General features: G+C 37.9%; 1 protein-coding gene across 3 annotated transcripts in view; it reads left to right on the top strand.

Annotated features, from left to right (window-relative positions):
- ankrd11 (ankyrin repeat domain 11) overlaps nucleotides 1–17,784 on the top strand; it is a 108,694-nt gene that overhangs the window by 60,232 nt on the left and 30,678 nt on the right. For all 3 annotated transcript variants that reach the window (XM_066713768.1, XM_066713769.1, XM_066713767.1), the window contains one exon: nucleotides 13,747–13,891. In XM_066713768.1, the coding sequence (XP_066569865.1) occupies nucleotides 13,805–13,891 (87 nt within the window). In that variant the 5' untranslated portion in view covers nucleotides 13,747–13,804. The remainder of the gene's footprint in view (nucleotides 1–13,746; nucleotides 13,892–17,784) is intronic.

The raw sequence follows: 17,784 nt of genomic DNA, 5'->3' as shown, positions 1-17,784 counted from the left end.
AATTTACAACTGGATTAATGACAAGGCCAGATAAAATCCTCATTATAACATAATCTATATGCATACTTCTAGCACTCACAACTTCACACTCTCCTTTTAGAAAATTCACAGAAAAATAGATAAAAAAACAATCTTATTCTTCTATAAAATGGATTCACAGGTGTCATCTCATCTCGGCACCAAAGATGAATGCAGACGTGCTTGATACCATATTTGGTTATACACATTGTCTTTGTTTTCAATTAGGCTAAAATATTATTATTCATTAATGTTATTGTTGTAAATCGCAGTATCTTTTTACATTACAGTATCACATCTCTATACATTCTCCTGCTGAATCCTAGCAGTGGGCATCCACGTTTAATTTTTTTTTGCAGCAGTGCAATAAAAGTGAAATGCCTGAAGAGAATAATAATGCGAATGCCCGCCAGGCAGGACCATGGGAGCACACCACTCGAGGGCTTGTGCAGACTTCAATAAAGCTGTAGAGCACAGCTACAACCCCTAGAGAGCTGGCGGGCCTGGCAGGCACTGCTTACAGTGACACTCTCAGGCTTAGATGACACGGGAAACTGCAACTGGGAACTAAAGCAAAAGTTAGAAATCATCTTCTCTTTTTTTGCCATCATTCTATCATTTATATGGTGGGAATTTGTAGGTGTCAAGTGTTTTTTAGATTTAACACGGTTAAAAAAGCCTTGTGGTGTCAGAAGTCTCCACCTGCTTTTTAGGCAGTCCCTGCAGGTTTTCTTTTCTTCGTAATAACAAGCTGTCTATATTTTGGAAGTGTTTGAAAGCAGCAAGAGTTGCAAGGACAGGGTAAACCCTGATCCATATACCCAGAAATTGCATTGATGATGACAGGATATAACAATTATGACTATATGTGAATGGGTGATGTTTCATGCGATAGCTTTTGATTGAACACAGGATAGTGTTGTTCCTCAATGATATACAGCTATTTAAGACCCCATGAACCTGGTCCCTGCTACTTTGTGGGTCCACACATTATTTCATTGCCTATGGTAACAATCTGGCTGCAATTTCATACTAGATTTCAAAATGATATTCCCAGTTGAACAGACCACATTGTAACATCACAGCACAGTAACCTCAGTGATGCAGACTTTTCATGGCAGTTGAAATGCTTCTTCCTGTGGGAGGCAGCTAGTTTCACTAGTTTGTATCAACTGCTGCATTCTCCCACACTGTTGTACAACAATTTATGTACTCTCATGTATCACCAATAAGTGCCAAGCAAACCAAATAATTGGAAATAATAAAACTTAATGCTGAGTGAGCTGTAGTAAATTCTTACTACATCCTTAGAGGTGGTTCTCCTTATTAAGCATGTCTAAGCTATTTTCCAGAGGAATTCTTACACTTAAACGGTTTCAAGTTAAAAGCAGTTACTAAAGCAGCTTGCAACATCTGGCAACACTATATGGTGGCTCATTTAACTCCAGCCATATCCTTAACATTGAGCTTTGCTATTTAAAAGCTTTAAAACTTGCGGACTGTCAAAGTGGTAATGTTTCAGGCTTTTGAAATTTGCCATTAGGAAATCCATGTATCCCCCCCACCCATTCCTTACACTAGGTTCACACTGTTCTTAAGTAATGTATGTGTATGTGTATGTGTATATATATATATATATATATATGTGTATGTGTATATGTATATATATATGTGTATGTATATATGTGTATACACTCACCTAAAGGATTATTAGGAACACCTGTTCAATTTCTCATTAATGCAATTATCTAACCAACCAATCACATGGCAGTTGCTTCAATGCATTTAGGGGTGCGGTCCTGGTCAAGACAATCTCCTGAACTCCAAACTGAATGTCTGAATGGGAAAGAAAGGTGATTTAAGCAATTTTGAGCGTGGCATGGTTGTTGGTGCCAGACGGGCCGGTCTGAGTATTTCACAATCTGCTCAGTTACTGGGATTTTCACGCACAACCATTTCTAGGGTTTACAAAGAATGGTGTGAAAAGGGAAAAACATCGAGTATGCAGCAGTCCTGTGGGCGAAAATGCCTCGTTGATGCTAGAGGTCAGAGGAGAATGGGCCGACTGATTCAAGCTGATAGAAGAGCAACTTTGACTGAAATAACCACTCGTTACAACCGAGGTATGCAGCAAAGCATTTGTGAAGCCACAACACGTACAACCTTGAGGCGGATGGGCTACAACAGCAGAAGACCCCACCGGGTACCACTCATCTCCACTACAAATAGGAAAAAGAGGCTACAATTTGCACAAGCTCACCAAAATTGGACAGTTGAAGACTGGAAAAATGTTGCCTGGTCTGATGAGTCTCGATTTCTATTGAGACATTCAGATGGTAGAGTCAGAATTTGGCGTAAACAGAATGAGAACATGGATCCATCATGCCTTGTTACCACTGTGCAGGCTGGTGGTGGTGGTGTAATGGTGTGGGGGATGTTTTCTTGGCACACTTTAGGCCCCTTAGTGCCAATTGGGCATCGTTTAAATGCCACGGCCTACCTGAGCATTGTTTCTGACCATGTCCATCCCTTTATGACCACCATGTACCCATCCTCTGATGGCTACTTCCAGCAGGATAATGCACCATGTCACAAAGGTCGAATCATTTCAAATTGGTTTCTTGAACATGACAATGAGTTCACTGTACTAAACTGGCCCCCACCGTCACCAGATCTCAACCCAATAGAGCATCTTTGGGATGTGGTGGAACGGGAGCTTCGTGCCCTGGATGTGCATCCCACAAATCTCCATCAACTGCAAGATGCTATCCTATCAATATGGGCCAACATTTCTAAAGAATGCTTTCAACACCTTGTTGAATCAATGCCACGTAGAATTAAGGCAGTTCTGAAGGCGAAAAGGGGTCAAACACAGTATTAGTATGGTGTTCCTAATAATCCTTTAGGTGAGTGTATATATATATGTGTGTATATATATATATGTATATATATATATGTGTATATGTGTATATATATGTATATGTGTATATATATATATATATATAATGTGTGTGTGTGTATATATAAACAAACATGTACCTTACTTTTGATCAACTTAATTCAGGAAATTAATTCAATTAAGGAATGGGTGGGGGGATACATGGATTTCCTAATGGCAAATTTGATAAGCTATCAAAATATTCTGTGGGAAAAGCGTAGCTTTATGAATTGTCGAATGGTATTTAACATACACTAACTAAATGCAACATGTCTTACTTCTAGATGTATTACCATGTCTTAGAATTTTGGAAGGAATGAAAAGGGGAAACTTTCATAAGTTTTTGGAGAAAAATGGTAAGACCTGAATGCCTTTTGATCATCCGTTGGAACAAACTATGTAGTCTGAGGAGTCTCTTAATCTTTCATGTTGAGTATTCATAATTGCAGCATATATTATTTCGCAATACTGAGTCCATTCTAGTAATGAAGCAGGGTTTTGTACCGTTGTTGCTAGTTGACACTGGTGAGAGCTGGAGTGTTATTGCTGCTTCTCCAGGAGCACTTGGATGATATAATTGGGCTTGGCAGAATTTGTTGCGGTCTCTTCTACAAGCATAACAGGGCTAGTCTTGGCAGTGACTTAATTTGTTCAGAGCTCTTTGTGATATTCTCAGAGCAAAGCTGACCGTTTCCTAGATGGATCAGACAGTTTAAAGTGCTGCAGTGTTTGTGTACAAGCACTTGATTTCATAATCGTAGCATAGGAAGGACCATAAAATTTGAATTTTGCAAACACTAGAATACAAATTATGGCAAATGCATGATGAAATAAATTACTTGCTATGTACTGTTTTGTTTACCAACAATTACCTATTCAATGTTTTTTTGGAATTTCTCACTAATTCAAGGTTAAACACCTTGGGAAGAGTGGAGTCTGTTCTGTCAGTACTGTATGTTGGGTTGTGTGTGGATTTGATGAGTGAGAACTGTACTGAACTTAAATGCACATATTGCTCCGAATGTGATTACCTATCATGGAATGTCAGTTGTTGAAAAGATACGGCCGTTGCTAATGCATGGAGTTACTTGTTTGAACTTAAATAGAATTCCTAATTTCACAGTTCACCTAAGCGTGGGGTTAAGAACCCATGTAAGAAGCTGCACAGAAGGCTAATCGCGTATAGATGGTGTATTCAGGGCTGGTGCTGGTGCAGTTCTGCACAGTGCAAGACAGAGCAGTTTAATTATTCAAGCTGCTATCTCGTAAAAGGGGCCTCACATTTTATTGTTATTGTTATGATTATTTTTATTAGCTTAAAGCTGAATTGCTCTTCCACTCCCAACAAGATTGATGAATTTATATATTTATTTATAAATTTGATTATTAAATTAAGTTACACAGGGAAACCCCATTGAATTATTATAATGGCACTAAGCACTACTTGGAAATGAATAACATTTCCATTAAGGTATAACCCAGACACCCATTCTGTATGCTAGAATCTTGAACCAACTCTGGCATGCATTTTATCAGTCTTGTCGAGCATACAGCTTCAGATATGCAAAATGTGTTTAAATAATAATAATGTATTAACACAATCCATTATCTGCAATACATTTTAGCTTTTATGTCAACATCTCAGTAACAATCACACAGCTTTCCAAATTTACTAAATGTTTTCCTAGTTATAAATGAGAAGTAGATATGAGAGAGCACTATGTGCTGGGAATGTAGAGCACAGTGACTGGGTCTATTTTTCCAAATATTTCTCCAATCTGCAGGGGGTAAAGTGTTCTAAGAAACGGCTGCAGAATTTCAAGTGGATAAATTTCCTTAAACATGAGCATGCAAGTCAGGACAGCAGAAAATTACTTTGGCTATATAGCAGCAGTTAGAGATAATTACAAGAACTAGAACTACTGCAGTTGAAGGAGATGGCCTGCACAGCCTCAATTTGTCATAAATGTATTGACTTTCATTCAAACAGGTGATTGGGTAATTCATTTATAATATAGCTTGAATGTATCCTTTTGGAATGCATTTTTTCCTTTCTAATCATAAGTTTTCTTAATGACATGCAAGGGGCAGATGAGAAGACCAGAACAAGTAGTGTTGGGGCTTCAATAAATATGTATTTCTTACTGCTACAGCTTTGTTTATAGCATGTCTGTAGTTTTTCTTTTTCATTGTTTGCATGTTGGACAGTGTTTAAACATATGACCTTTAAATTCATCACACTGTTTCAAGGTACTTAATTGTAGTTTGGTGCAGAGCTCTTCTGTCAAAGTAGCTGTTTCTTGCATCACTTCCAATAACCCTGCTCTAAACCTTAATGTGATGGAAATGCTTGTACTTTCAGGGACCATGGGTACATGTCTGGGGGCATTTCTGTAGACGCTCCATATTACATCAGACAGACCATAACCTAGAGGGCAACTCTGCAATTAACTTTAACAAATTAAAGGCTGTTTAGGCCTCAAGTTGTCTTAAAAAAGCTCCAATACCATATATTCTGCCTAAATGTGAATGATGGAACGGCAAATGACAGACAGTGATTGAAAAGCCATTTAGCAACGCAACATATAGAGTTGTGTCGTGTTTAAATGTTTAGTTAATTTAAAAGTAGAATAAGGGAAATTGAAGATGCCCCATGTTTTCACAAGGTAGTTATATTTAGAGTTTCTTGGCAATGAATCTTCTCTTCACTTCACCTAAAGCCCTTGGATGTTTTTTCACCAGCACAAGGTGAAGCTAGAACAGATAAAATATGGCTTTTTCTGCCTTGCTGTTCATGCCATTTCATGTTTGTAATAATGCCTCAGACACATAGTAAATACTGTATATCCTCAAATAGGTGGACATAATTCCAAAGGAAGACCTATAAGATTTGTTTCTTCTTGATTGCACTGCCTTTAAATAGTTCTAAAACTACATTTTATCTTTTTTTAATTTGTCCTTTCCTAATTTCAGCTAGATAAATATTGTGGCAAAGGTTTAAAGCTTTTCTTACAATTGCTACAGGTTTATGAAAATTTCAATTAATCTTGAATGCACACAATACAGTATATAATGTTGGATGTTGTTTTCTCACATCTGGGTAATTGAAGCCCAAAAAATGGCTTTGGAATTGTGAGTATTTAAAGAAATAAATAAACCGCATATTGCTTGTATAGATTCCAAAAGACAAGGAGGGATAGAACTACAGCAATTGACCGATTTGCTATGGATTTTATTCAGAGACTGAGCATATCGATTTATACTGTAGCCCATTTGCAGCCTCTTGCTGCCAGCTACTCCTTAACACGTGCTTCTGTCGTGCGTTTCTTAGCAACAGACCTCGCATGTGTATTGTTATGGATGTGTGTCACCACCACTGCCTCTAATTTCTTTCATTTCTCTGTTTTGTGTTAGAAATGGCAGAATCTACCATTAGAATCTGATGAGCCTCTGCTGAAAAGAGGAAAGAGAGGTGCAATTTGAGGAAATTCACTGAACAGGGATTATCAAGGGAAACTATCTGTTTACCAGAGAAGCCATGCAGAGGACGTGACGCACATTTTTATTGGGCCAAGAATTTCTATGTTCATTGATTTGTTATAAAATTGATTTTGTAGCATTAACTATTTTTGTTTAAGACTGTAAGACTTACTTTCTGCTGTTTTTAATCAAGTGATTCAATGAATTAATAGCTAAGGAGCTTTGAGAAAAACAAGTCTTTGTGTGTGATTTCTCATCACTGCTATCTATAATCTCCTGGCTTTTTAAGCAACCCCCAAGGCTTGAGTCTACATTTGGTCCTGATTATGGTGGAAAAAACATTACTTTCATTTGATTTTAATCATATTATCTAAACATAAACAAATGTCTCATGTGTTTATCAATATTCATCCTCATGAGAAAAATACAGTACATGTTACATGTTCTTTGAGGTGGCTTTCAAAAGTATACCTAACCACCATCCGTGAACAGGGGTATTGCAAAGCAGTGGACAGTTGTTGTTGGGCAGGTCCAGTGAACCCCGGGGTGATTGATATGTGCTGCATCATGGGTCATGTAGCACTCAGGTGGCGTAGCCTGGGTGAGGTTTAACAAGCTGAAACTGATGAAAAGATAAACAGGCCAAGGAAAAGTGTATCCTTCCTAATGCAGAATGTCCCTTGCTGTGATGTTAATCAGAAGCGCAGTGTACTTCCATGCTGCTTGTTTGTTTTTCCCTCTATGCACAAAAGGGACTAATGAAATGAATTTGCGCAGGTCATGGGCTGTAAAGCCAATCTGGGCCTCGTTGCCTAGATACTGGAGTGGGCCAGCCTGGCTTCTGCAGCACTCTATTTGCACACCAAACACTTGCTGTGGCGTTTCTTATATTAAATGTAAATAGTTTCAGTAGAGAGAGGCAGCTCTTCTAGTAATCGTGTGCAAGGATGAAATGGGCAGCTGGGCCTGGCGTTAGATAAAAATCTATGGTGACAGTTGTTCCACTACCAATCAGCTTTGGTCAAACAAAGAAATTTGTGTTTAACAGTCTGGCTCATTCCATATGAAATCAATCAAAACAGTGAATTTTGACCTCCTTTGGTTTTGATGTGATTTTTGTAGTTGTCTTTGCAGGAAATTTGTGAACTTGCAGTGCAAATTTCTATTCATGAGATATAGGATAGCCAATACAGTGCTTGAAACTGCAGGAGAAAATTATTTCTTGACCACAGCTTTCACTTACATACAGCTACATTCACACTGGACACTACTTCACTGTCAAACTCTGGTGGGGACGTCATGCTCACAGTGATAGTATTTACATAAATGGTAATGTAAAATATGGATATTAATTGGTGTTGACAGGTGAATATTTATAGTTTATTCGTGGAGCAGCATTTCAAATCTTTGAATTTGTCAACACCTTTATGAAATTACTCCACTATGTAATTTATGTGTATTTGTGGAAAGGATAGTTTTCATTTTCTAAATCAAAAAGTTGAAACTCAAGTTGTAGATCTCATTGAAAACAAGGTTGTATGTTGTGGACTGGATAGTCATTGCAGTAAGGCAGGGAAAAGCATTACTGTGAGTATGATGGTCGCCGTTGAGACAAGTGTGCAACATATTCCAATGTTGAGATAAACGGCATGTAGACTTTGCATGGCCGTTTTATTACTTAGTTTACTTCTATGTACTATCGACTTGCTCATAAAGAGACGTATCATAATCGCTTGACACAATCCTACCATGAACAATATGTAATGTAGTAATACTATCTGGAAGTCTTTAAAAATCTTTATCTGGTGCAACTGCATCACATCAACACAAGATTTTCTACCTACCCAGAAATTTGTTTTCATTGTGTGGGATATTAAATTCAAAGGCACTGTTAAACAATAGATAGAAAAATACTCCCTAACCATGATTGTTTAAAATGAAAGTGATCATATTGGTAGTGAGAAGCAATTAGAAATCATTATTTAGGATCAGTGGCTTTTACCTTTTTATTCTGCCACACAGTAGCACAGCATTCTGCTCTGTGCTATGAAAGACCCTTAAAGGTGAAATCCAACAAGTTTGGCTGTTTGCTACTCATCTCATGGTAATGCAGCAGCAGGAGCTGTCAAGAGAAACTGCATCATTGCCGATGTCTAGCAGTTGTTACTGAACCTCAGCACTGAGAGGATGCCAGCGGAGACATGACCACAAAAAGCCTGCAGTGCATCGCTGCCATCATCTTGCAGACCTGGACTCGGCTTGACTGCATGGGAGGCACTGTGCACATGTACACAGACAGACGTGTGCTCTAGTACAGGAGAAGTGCTGTAAAGTACAATGCCTCCCTGAGCACAGAGACTGCCTGGCCATGTGGCTCAGACCTGTTTGGAATTCCTCCTACCATATTAGCATACATTTCCAAACTAAGAAGCACAAGCTTAATGGGATTTTTGGTATTGCATTAATTTACACTAACATCAGTGAATATGTTCAAGTGTTTCCCCATTCTCCCATGGATTAAGTTGTTTGGTAGGAATCCCTGGTGCAATTCCATGAGTATAGGGAATATGAATATGAATATTTGAGCTAATCCCTGAACCATTGTATATTTTATAAAAAAAAAAAAAAAAATACATTGCATCATGAAGATCTTATGTCCTGGGAAATGCTGACTCTTTAGTCTCATTAGTAATCAATCTTGTATTAGTAATCAATCTTGTATTAGCAGCACGCTGTCCCTGCTGTGCCTTACCGGAACAATCAATAATGCTAGCTTCTCCATCCAAGGGATGGGGGTTGGGGGGTTTCTTTATTCCCTGTGCAGAATGTGATTGAGGTGCTTTCCCACTGCGGTGTCTGGTGTACATTTCTGAAATGCTCATTAACCTATCACATGATGGCCTAATGCTATAAAAAGGTACTTGCGATGGAAAAGTTAACTCACTGCTGTAGATGCATTCTCAAGTGGCAGGTGTGTGGTGTTTTTTCTTTTCTTTTTCTCCAGTCACATGTTCAATAGTGAAATGTTTGGTTACACTGTTAAATAAAAAGTTTTGTATTATATAAAGTTGAAAATTCAACATCTCAATTGTAATGCTAAATTGGATTTTAACCTAACATCTGTAATGTTGAACTGTGTGTGTTGTAGGGCTCGGCTATAACACTCTATAATATCTCTATTTGTAGAAGTTTGGGCAATACACGATACATATCTCTTTCTTGTTTTTCTCCAATCATGCCACAAAATAAAACCAAAGACATTCAAACAACTAGTATTTATTTAATCATTAAATATGCAAAACTAACAAATACCACATGCAGGCTGTGATGGTAAATATATGCAGAATGCAACACATTACAGCGCAAGTGTTGCCTGATAACTATTACTTGTGTTATGTTATGGGATATACACACACACAAACACACACAGTATGGTTTACTGTCACATAACAATAACACAAGTAATAGTAATCACGCAATACATGCCCTGTAAAATTATATAGATTCAGGTAGATTTAGCACATCCGGGTTTATAGTGGCGTTCAACATCTGCTAGATTGTCGCATGTCTTTTCTGCTTACCGGTACAGCATGTGTTAATACAACATAGTTATAATAATAATAATAACTGTTGTACCACTTCACCATCGTAATAAAAAGAAAATGAAACATTCTGCATTTGTCTACATTGCTTGCATTTTAATAAATTGGAAAGCAAACATTTCCTGCAAAGTGATTGGTTGCATATAAAAAGTTACTCCTCCCACATTCCATGGTTTCCGGGTCTGCAGCTATACATATATTTGCATAAAAATGACAAAAACTCGATACTTGCGATCTAAGCATTTTGAATTTAAGCGCCAAAATAATACATCAAGTATATCGCAAAAACTCGATATATTGCCCAGCCCTAGTGTGTTGGTCCCAGTAACTCAGTAATCATTCCTCTTCCAGACAAATCCATAGGCATCAGAAAATGTGTTCAAGTCTAGAGGTCTGTGCAATGCAGCTGTGTAGTGTGTATGAGAATCACCTTAGGCCTATTCAATTGAGTGTAATTTTAAGACCCTGTGAAGACTTACCAGAATAGGATCTTGAGCTATATCTGCAGTGTGTCCTTGTGTAAGGCCAGAATAAGGCTGAAAACACTGAAGTAGCAAAAAGGAAAAAATGAAAGATGCTTTTCACTCTGACAAATTGCATCTAACCTTAAACATTTTCTGTGGGCCAGGTGTTTGTGTACAGACTTATGTATTTTTAATGCAGTTTATATTGGTTTTGTAATAAACCAAGATTTAGAATGTTATTGCAGGGTAGGAACTTTAGCCATTCTTGGAGATTAGTTGCAACGAATTATATTATGAATTGATTTTCAATTTTCAGTATAGGCATTTCTCTGTACAACTGGTCTTCTTGGGGGGGGCAAAGAAAATTTTGGAAATGCAGTTTGTCCTCAACATACCCATTTATGCATTAGAACATCTTTCAAAATATTACGTTATACAAATTTTTAGATTAAAATCATCCGGCCGTGAGTTGATCCGTTTATTCTCTGTGCTTTTAATTTGTAGTGCTCACCTATTTATTTATTTTGCCAGGTTTCTTTAGAAGCCATACAAGGTGCTAATGCTAATTGCATTAAAATGCCTCTGTGGTAAACAATAACAAACATGTCACTAACCCGTAACAGAATAGAAAAAAATTAATAGTTTTCTATCTTTAGTTTTTTTTTAAAGAGGTTTCAAAGAGAAAAGGCCACCTCTGCAGAATAAAAAGCAGTCATCCTGTACAACTCTGAGCTGCTTGAGCGTGGTAATGTGGTCAGTTTTTCAAGAGGCTTTAGTAAACATCTCATTGTGCACAGATAGTACACTGTTAATCTGTAGAACTAAATTAAAATGTATTTAAGCATCTTTGTGTGTGTTTTTAATGCATGTATAGGTGTATGTACAAACAACCACTCACACACACAGTACAGTGAAAACAGCCAAAAATGAATAGCTTGAGCTTGTACAGTGAATTGGTAAAATAAGGAACTGCTCTAGCATCAATGAAGTACATATTGTGCTAATAGAAACACTGCTGCTGGACATTTTCAACAAATGTAACAGGTGTATAGTCTACACTTTTTTGTAATTATTATTATTAAACGCTATTTGTAAGAAGTAAAATGGCAGTATACTTGTAGGCCTAAGGCATCATGAAACCCACATGGCTTTGAAACTTATACAATTATCAATGTTAAACTCGATTCCATTAAGACGTAAAGCAATGAAGGCCTCTTGCTGACCTGCATACAAAGCTGTTCACCTGCTCTGGACCCAATAGTTCTTTTTTTTGTTTTTTTAAATTATCAACATTATAATATTGTACATTCTGTTCTGAATGCTGAATGAATGGCAGTGGGATAGTGGCCCTGATGGAAATATCCTCCCTATAATATAGCTCCCTCTCCATGCATTTATCAACATGCATGAGAAGAAGCCTGTTCTCTGTGATTTCATTACTCCTCACCCTGGAGCTGGTATTCAGCTAAATGAAAGACCCCTAGGGGAAGACAGTCATGTGTTTTTCTGGGTAGAGGTGTGCACAAGTATGTCATGTATAAGAGTGGGGGGGGTTATTTAGTGGCTTTATAATGTCTGTAGTTTTGTATCCATGTAAATGTGATTTGGAGAGGGGTTAAAAATACTGATCGTGTGAAGCTGGTGTTTTTTCTATAGTTCTGCTCATGAAGAATGTTTATATATAAGGAGAGAGAGAGAGGCCTTCAGTGGTTAATTTCTCTTCTAGAGAAATGTGCATCAGTTACCTTACCATACAGTACACATTCATGTGGGATGAATTATCTCTGGTTGAATACCTTTTCAGTTACAGAAAGTGCTGGTTTAAAAACAACCTGAGTGGAGGCACATTTACCTTTTCAGAATTAAAAGATAAACCCAAGGTTTTATGTGGAGATTTGTGGGTACTAGAACTTAAATTTACTTTTATACTTTTTTGAGAACGGATTGAATACTTATTAGACCCTATTCAATTATTGCATTGAATCCATCAGTTTGTGTTTACCTGACAGTCTCTAGATGTGCTCTGTTTTTGTTTTCCATCTTACGATGTGACCTTTTTTTATCACTTGGAGATTGGTAATTGTGTGAGGCAGAAAGACTGCGTCAGTTTCCCATATGCAGGGAAGAGAAGTATTAAATTTTCACGGTGTGTTGTTGGCTCTCGGATATAAATAGCTGTCTTTGAATAGGAGAGCTGCAGAGGGAGGGGGTGCGGCGCCATGGCTGTGTGGACTGCCAGTGTTTACTGGGGGGGGGAGGGTGGAGAGCAGGGGGGAGGGGTGGGGAGGAATTCAAAAGAGACCGTCTCTAGTTAGCCCTGTGCTCACTGTATAAAATGCATTATGGATGAGAAAATATTCAGGAACTCTTTACATATAATTTATTCATGTTCCACTTAAGTGGCTTGCACGTGAGCTTGCTTTTCTTGTTGCATGAAAGGGGAAGAAGAAAAGAAAAGAAAAAAAACTAATATGAAGGATCAAAAAAGAAAAGCCATGAATACTCTACAGGATCAGTCCTGTTTCTGCCTGTGTTCAGTGCTTTATGCAAGGGTGTTGGTTTGGTTCTGGTTCTACCATTTTGTAACACTTGGAGGGGGGAGGAGATCTCTCGGCTATCAAGAAACATTTAACTTGATCAATCCTGGCCTATTCTTTTTCTGTTTACAGCTTCCTCTAATTTGTGCCTGTATTCAATATAAAGTGCCATAATCTCTCGTGTAATAGAGGTTGTATAATATAAATTCAGTTATGCCATGATGCTTATTATTTGTCAAAATGAGGTGAGGTTATTAGTGAACATGCACTTCTCTCTCCTTCCACATAAGTTGCAGTTTTACTTTTTAGATTCAAAAGTCTTGCATATTGTGAAGAAGCACATTTTTATCATTAAATCTGTTGTGAAATACACTGTTGTGATTGCATAGACAGAGGAAAGTGGTCCAGATTCAAAATGTTGTATGATCCTATATAATGTCTTTGACAATATAGTTCAGTGTGTGTGTGTGCATCTGTGTCTGTGAGGGGCAGTGGTAAATACTTGAACAAGTTTGCTCAATTAAATCATTAATGGTGTGCTGGTTAAACCTTCCGCTTTTTTTTTTTTTTTTTTTTTTTTTTTTTTTTTTAAAAGCTTGACTTGTTATAAATGGCAAAATGATGAGTGAGAATTACATTTGTTTATAGGGTTTCAGAGCGCTTTGTGACCGCTCTCTCTCTCTCTCTCTCTCCCTCCCCCCTGGCAGACAGTCGATGACGATGCGATGGAAGCGTGAATGAGGTTGGCGTGGCGAAAGCTGAACGATGCCCAAGGGTGGGGGTTCTAAAACACCCCAGCCGGAGGATTTCCCACTCAACACCGACATGGTGGAGAAGCAAACTGGGAAGAAGGTAAGCAGACTCTTCTGTGATTTGAATGTGAATTCCATTTAAAGTGGGCGACTTCAAAAGCAGGCCCATCACAGGTACCATTACAACATCTTTCATGATTTAAAAATACGATCTTGATATTCATTTTCAATGTGTCTGTAGATAAACCCCTATCACACTGAAACAATTGCCGGCAAGGTCTGTGAATGGGTTATTGCCGGCAAATTGTTGTTGGCAATTTTCCGGCAACGGTCCTAGTCTAATTGCACGCAATTTGCTGGCAACGGGTCTGTGTGAATGTAGCATGAAAATGATTGCAGTGCTCGACGCAGTCTCATTTTTGAGACCACAACACAAAGGTTAAGCCACCTTTGACCAAGAACCTGTGACCGTAACAAGAAACGCACTGGGTTGTTAGAAATGATGGAGGTTGAAAATAATATAGTCACAGCAATTCTGAGTGTGATTGATGAACCAACAGGTTGGTGAATGTAATGGTAAGACCCCGTTCACACTTGAGACTCATATGTGAACGGGGTCATAGATTTAGGCCTAGTCCCGCTTTTTGACCCGGCCTAAATCTTTTGAGGCGGCCTAATGCCGGCCTAAATGTGAATCTGAACGCGCCGGACCCTGGGCCGGGTGGAAAGCGTCAGCGTGTGACGCAACTCAAGCCCCGCCCCCAGAGACGCCGCTTCATCCCGCTCATTAAACACAATAAACGCGGGCAGCGACACAGTGTTGTCTCTGTATTGTTTGAATGTCAGATCGAACTATAGCATTAAATGTACTGATCCATTTCTCTAGCTCACATCTTTATATATATATATATTATACAAGTCTAGTCTAAGTAATGAGTTATAATGATGTAAACCGTTCAAAGTACTCGGTCGAATAAAATAAGTGTGGAGCTGGTAAACTTGCTATTGTTTTTTTCTTGTACTAAGTATGATTGGTCTGGAATTTAACAGTATGCATTTAACACGTGAAAATTGCCTTCTGAAATTGTGAACGGGACCAAGTAACTATTAATTATCCAAATTTTGCATTAAAACGATATAAATTTAACCGAAGCAGGTTTCCATTCAAATTAGGGCTGGACGATATGTATCGTATGACGATAGAAAAACGTCTATCGTTTCATATTATGCTATATCGTTTATATCGTGGTGTCGCAAATCCCACTCTTTACGGCAGTATTTTTCGTCATTAGGACGCTTTGCGTTCTTCACGGTTCTTCCACACGTGCTGGATGCGGAAGAAATGAGCATCAGAAACAGACGGACATGAGAGAGACCCGACACGATAACCAGCACAACCAAGAGACGCTTCATGCGCAAGCGCACACGGTCCGGCCCGCTCTCGTCGCCGGGCTGAACTCGATCTGCAAGCACCCCCACCCCCGCTAATATAGACTGATATCATTTGTATAAAATTAATAATAACCTTTATTTGCATTTTAATAAATTGGAAAGCAAGTCAAACACATGCAGAATGTACCGTATTTTTTGAGACATAGGTGAATGTGGACTGTTTTTAGACGGGAGCTGCGGGATGTATGTGTATGTAATATATATATGTATATATGTGTGTGTGTATGTGTGTATATATATATATACTACTACATCTACATACATCTCCACTACAAATAGGAAAAAGAGGCTACAATTTGCACAAGCTCACCAAAATTGGACCGTTGAAGACTGGAAAAATGTTGCCTGGTCTGATGAGTCTCGATTTCTGTTGAGACATTCAGATGGTAGAGTCAGAATTTGGCGTAAACAGAATGAGAACATGGATCCATCATGCCTTGTTACCACTGTGCAGGCTGGTGGTGGTGGTGTAATGGTGTGGGGGATGTTTTCTTGGCACACTTTAGGCCCCTTAGTGCTAATTGGGCATCGTTTAAATGCCACGGCCTACCTGAGCATTGTTTCTGACCATGTCCATCCCTTTATGACCACCATGTACCCATCCTCTGATGGCTACTTCCAGCAGGATAATGCACCATGTCACAAAGGTCGAATCATTTCAAATTGGTTTCTTGAACATGACAATGAGTTCACTGTACTAAACTGGCCCCCACCGTCACCAGATCTCAACCCAATAGAGCATCTTTGGGATGTGGTGGAACGGGAGCTTCGTGCCCTGGATGTGCATCCCACAAATCTCCATCAACTGCAAGATGCTATCCTATCAATATGGGCCAACATTTCTAAAGAATGCTTTCAGCACCTTGTTGAATCAATGCCACGTAGAATTAAGGCAGTTCTGAAGGCGAAAGGGGGTCAAACACAGTATTAGTATGGTGTTCCTAATAATCCTTTAGGTGAGTGTATATGTATATATATGTGTGTGTGTGTGTGTGTATGTATGTATATATGTGTATATATATATATATATGTGTATGTATATATATATATATATATATATATATATATATATATATATATATATATATATATATATATATATATATATATATATATGTATATATATATATATATATAATGTATATATATGTATGTGTGTATATATATATATGTATATATGTGTATATTTATATATATATGCGTGTGTGTGTGTATATATATATGCGTGTGTGTGTATATATATATATATATATATATATATATATATATATATATATATATGCGTGTGTGTGTATATGTATATATGTGTGTATATATATATATATATATATATATATATATATATATATATATATATATATATATATATATATATATATATATATATATATATATATATATATATATATATAGCCTGCGTTACAATAGTTTGTAATATATATGTATATATAAATAGTACAATAATATATATCCCATAACAACATAACACGCGTAATAGTAATCACACAACACTTGCACTGTAATGTGTTGCATTCTGTATTTCCCACCACAGCCTGCATGTAGTATTTGTTAGTTTTGCATATTGAAGGATTAACAAAATACTTGTAGTTTGAATGTCTTTGGTCTTTTATGTCTTGATTGGATAAAAACTAGAAATATCGAGAGATATATCGTGTATCGCCCCAAGCTTCTAAAAATATCGAGATTATATCGCCCAGCCCTAATTCAAATCAATGCATTTTAAAATGAGACCAGCTGAAATTGAGGTGGCCCAGGGCCGGCCTAATAAGTGTGAACGGGGTCTAACTATTGTCACACGTCAGATGTTAGATACCAATAAATCATACAAAATATAATCTCTATACAGGCAAACGATTTACCCCCTCACACTGGGTTCATTTCAAACAAAATCAGTTCGGTTGGTTTGCTGTGACACAATGTATCAGTCTGCGCTGCTGTTCACTTGTCTTGTGTACAAACTGCTTAGCTCGTAACTCGGGGTCATTTCCGTGTTTTCTCAGGACTTGGATCATATTGCAATAATCAAGTGAGCTTGGTTCCTTTTGTATTAATAAAACACCGGATATTTACATTTTACATGATTAGTGCATATAAGAAATGGCAGCATAACTCGCAGTAAACGCAATGGAAGGAAACTGCAGAACGGGGAAAGGATCGAAATATGTACACACACGTCCAGAATATCGGTCAGTCGCCTTTCTCGAATCCACAGACTTCTTTACCTTCTAATCCCTATGGCTACAGCGCTCTTGCCGGCAGTCTGTTTTCTGTGTGAATGGATCCTTGCCGGCAATTGTCAGGCATTCAAAGCCAGTGTGAATGGGGTGCAACAGGAAAAAAGCCGGCAAACATTGCCTGCAATTTTCCGGCATTTCAGTGTGAATGGGGCTGTACTGTACTAGAGAGAGAAGTTCAGGTGTTAATTCAAGTAGATCAGTGATCACACATCCGTTTGTGGCTCTCCAAGGGAGTTAGAATGTCTCCATATTTTATCATATTTTATCACCAAGGCGTTTTGAA

Source organism: Amia ocellicauda, chromosome 9 (genome assembly GCF_036373705.1).
Source record: "Amia ocellicauda isolate fAmiCal2 chromosome 9, fAmiCal2.hap1, whole genome shotgun sequence".
NCBI classification, from domain to species: domain Eukaryota; kingdom Metazoa; phylum Chordata; class Actinopteri; order Amiiformes; family Amiidae; genus Amia; species Amia ocellicauda.
Note: the sequence above shows the minus strand (reverse complement) of the source record. Positions and strands in the feature narration are given on the sequence as shown.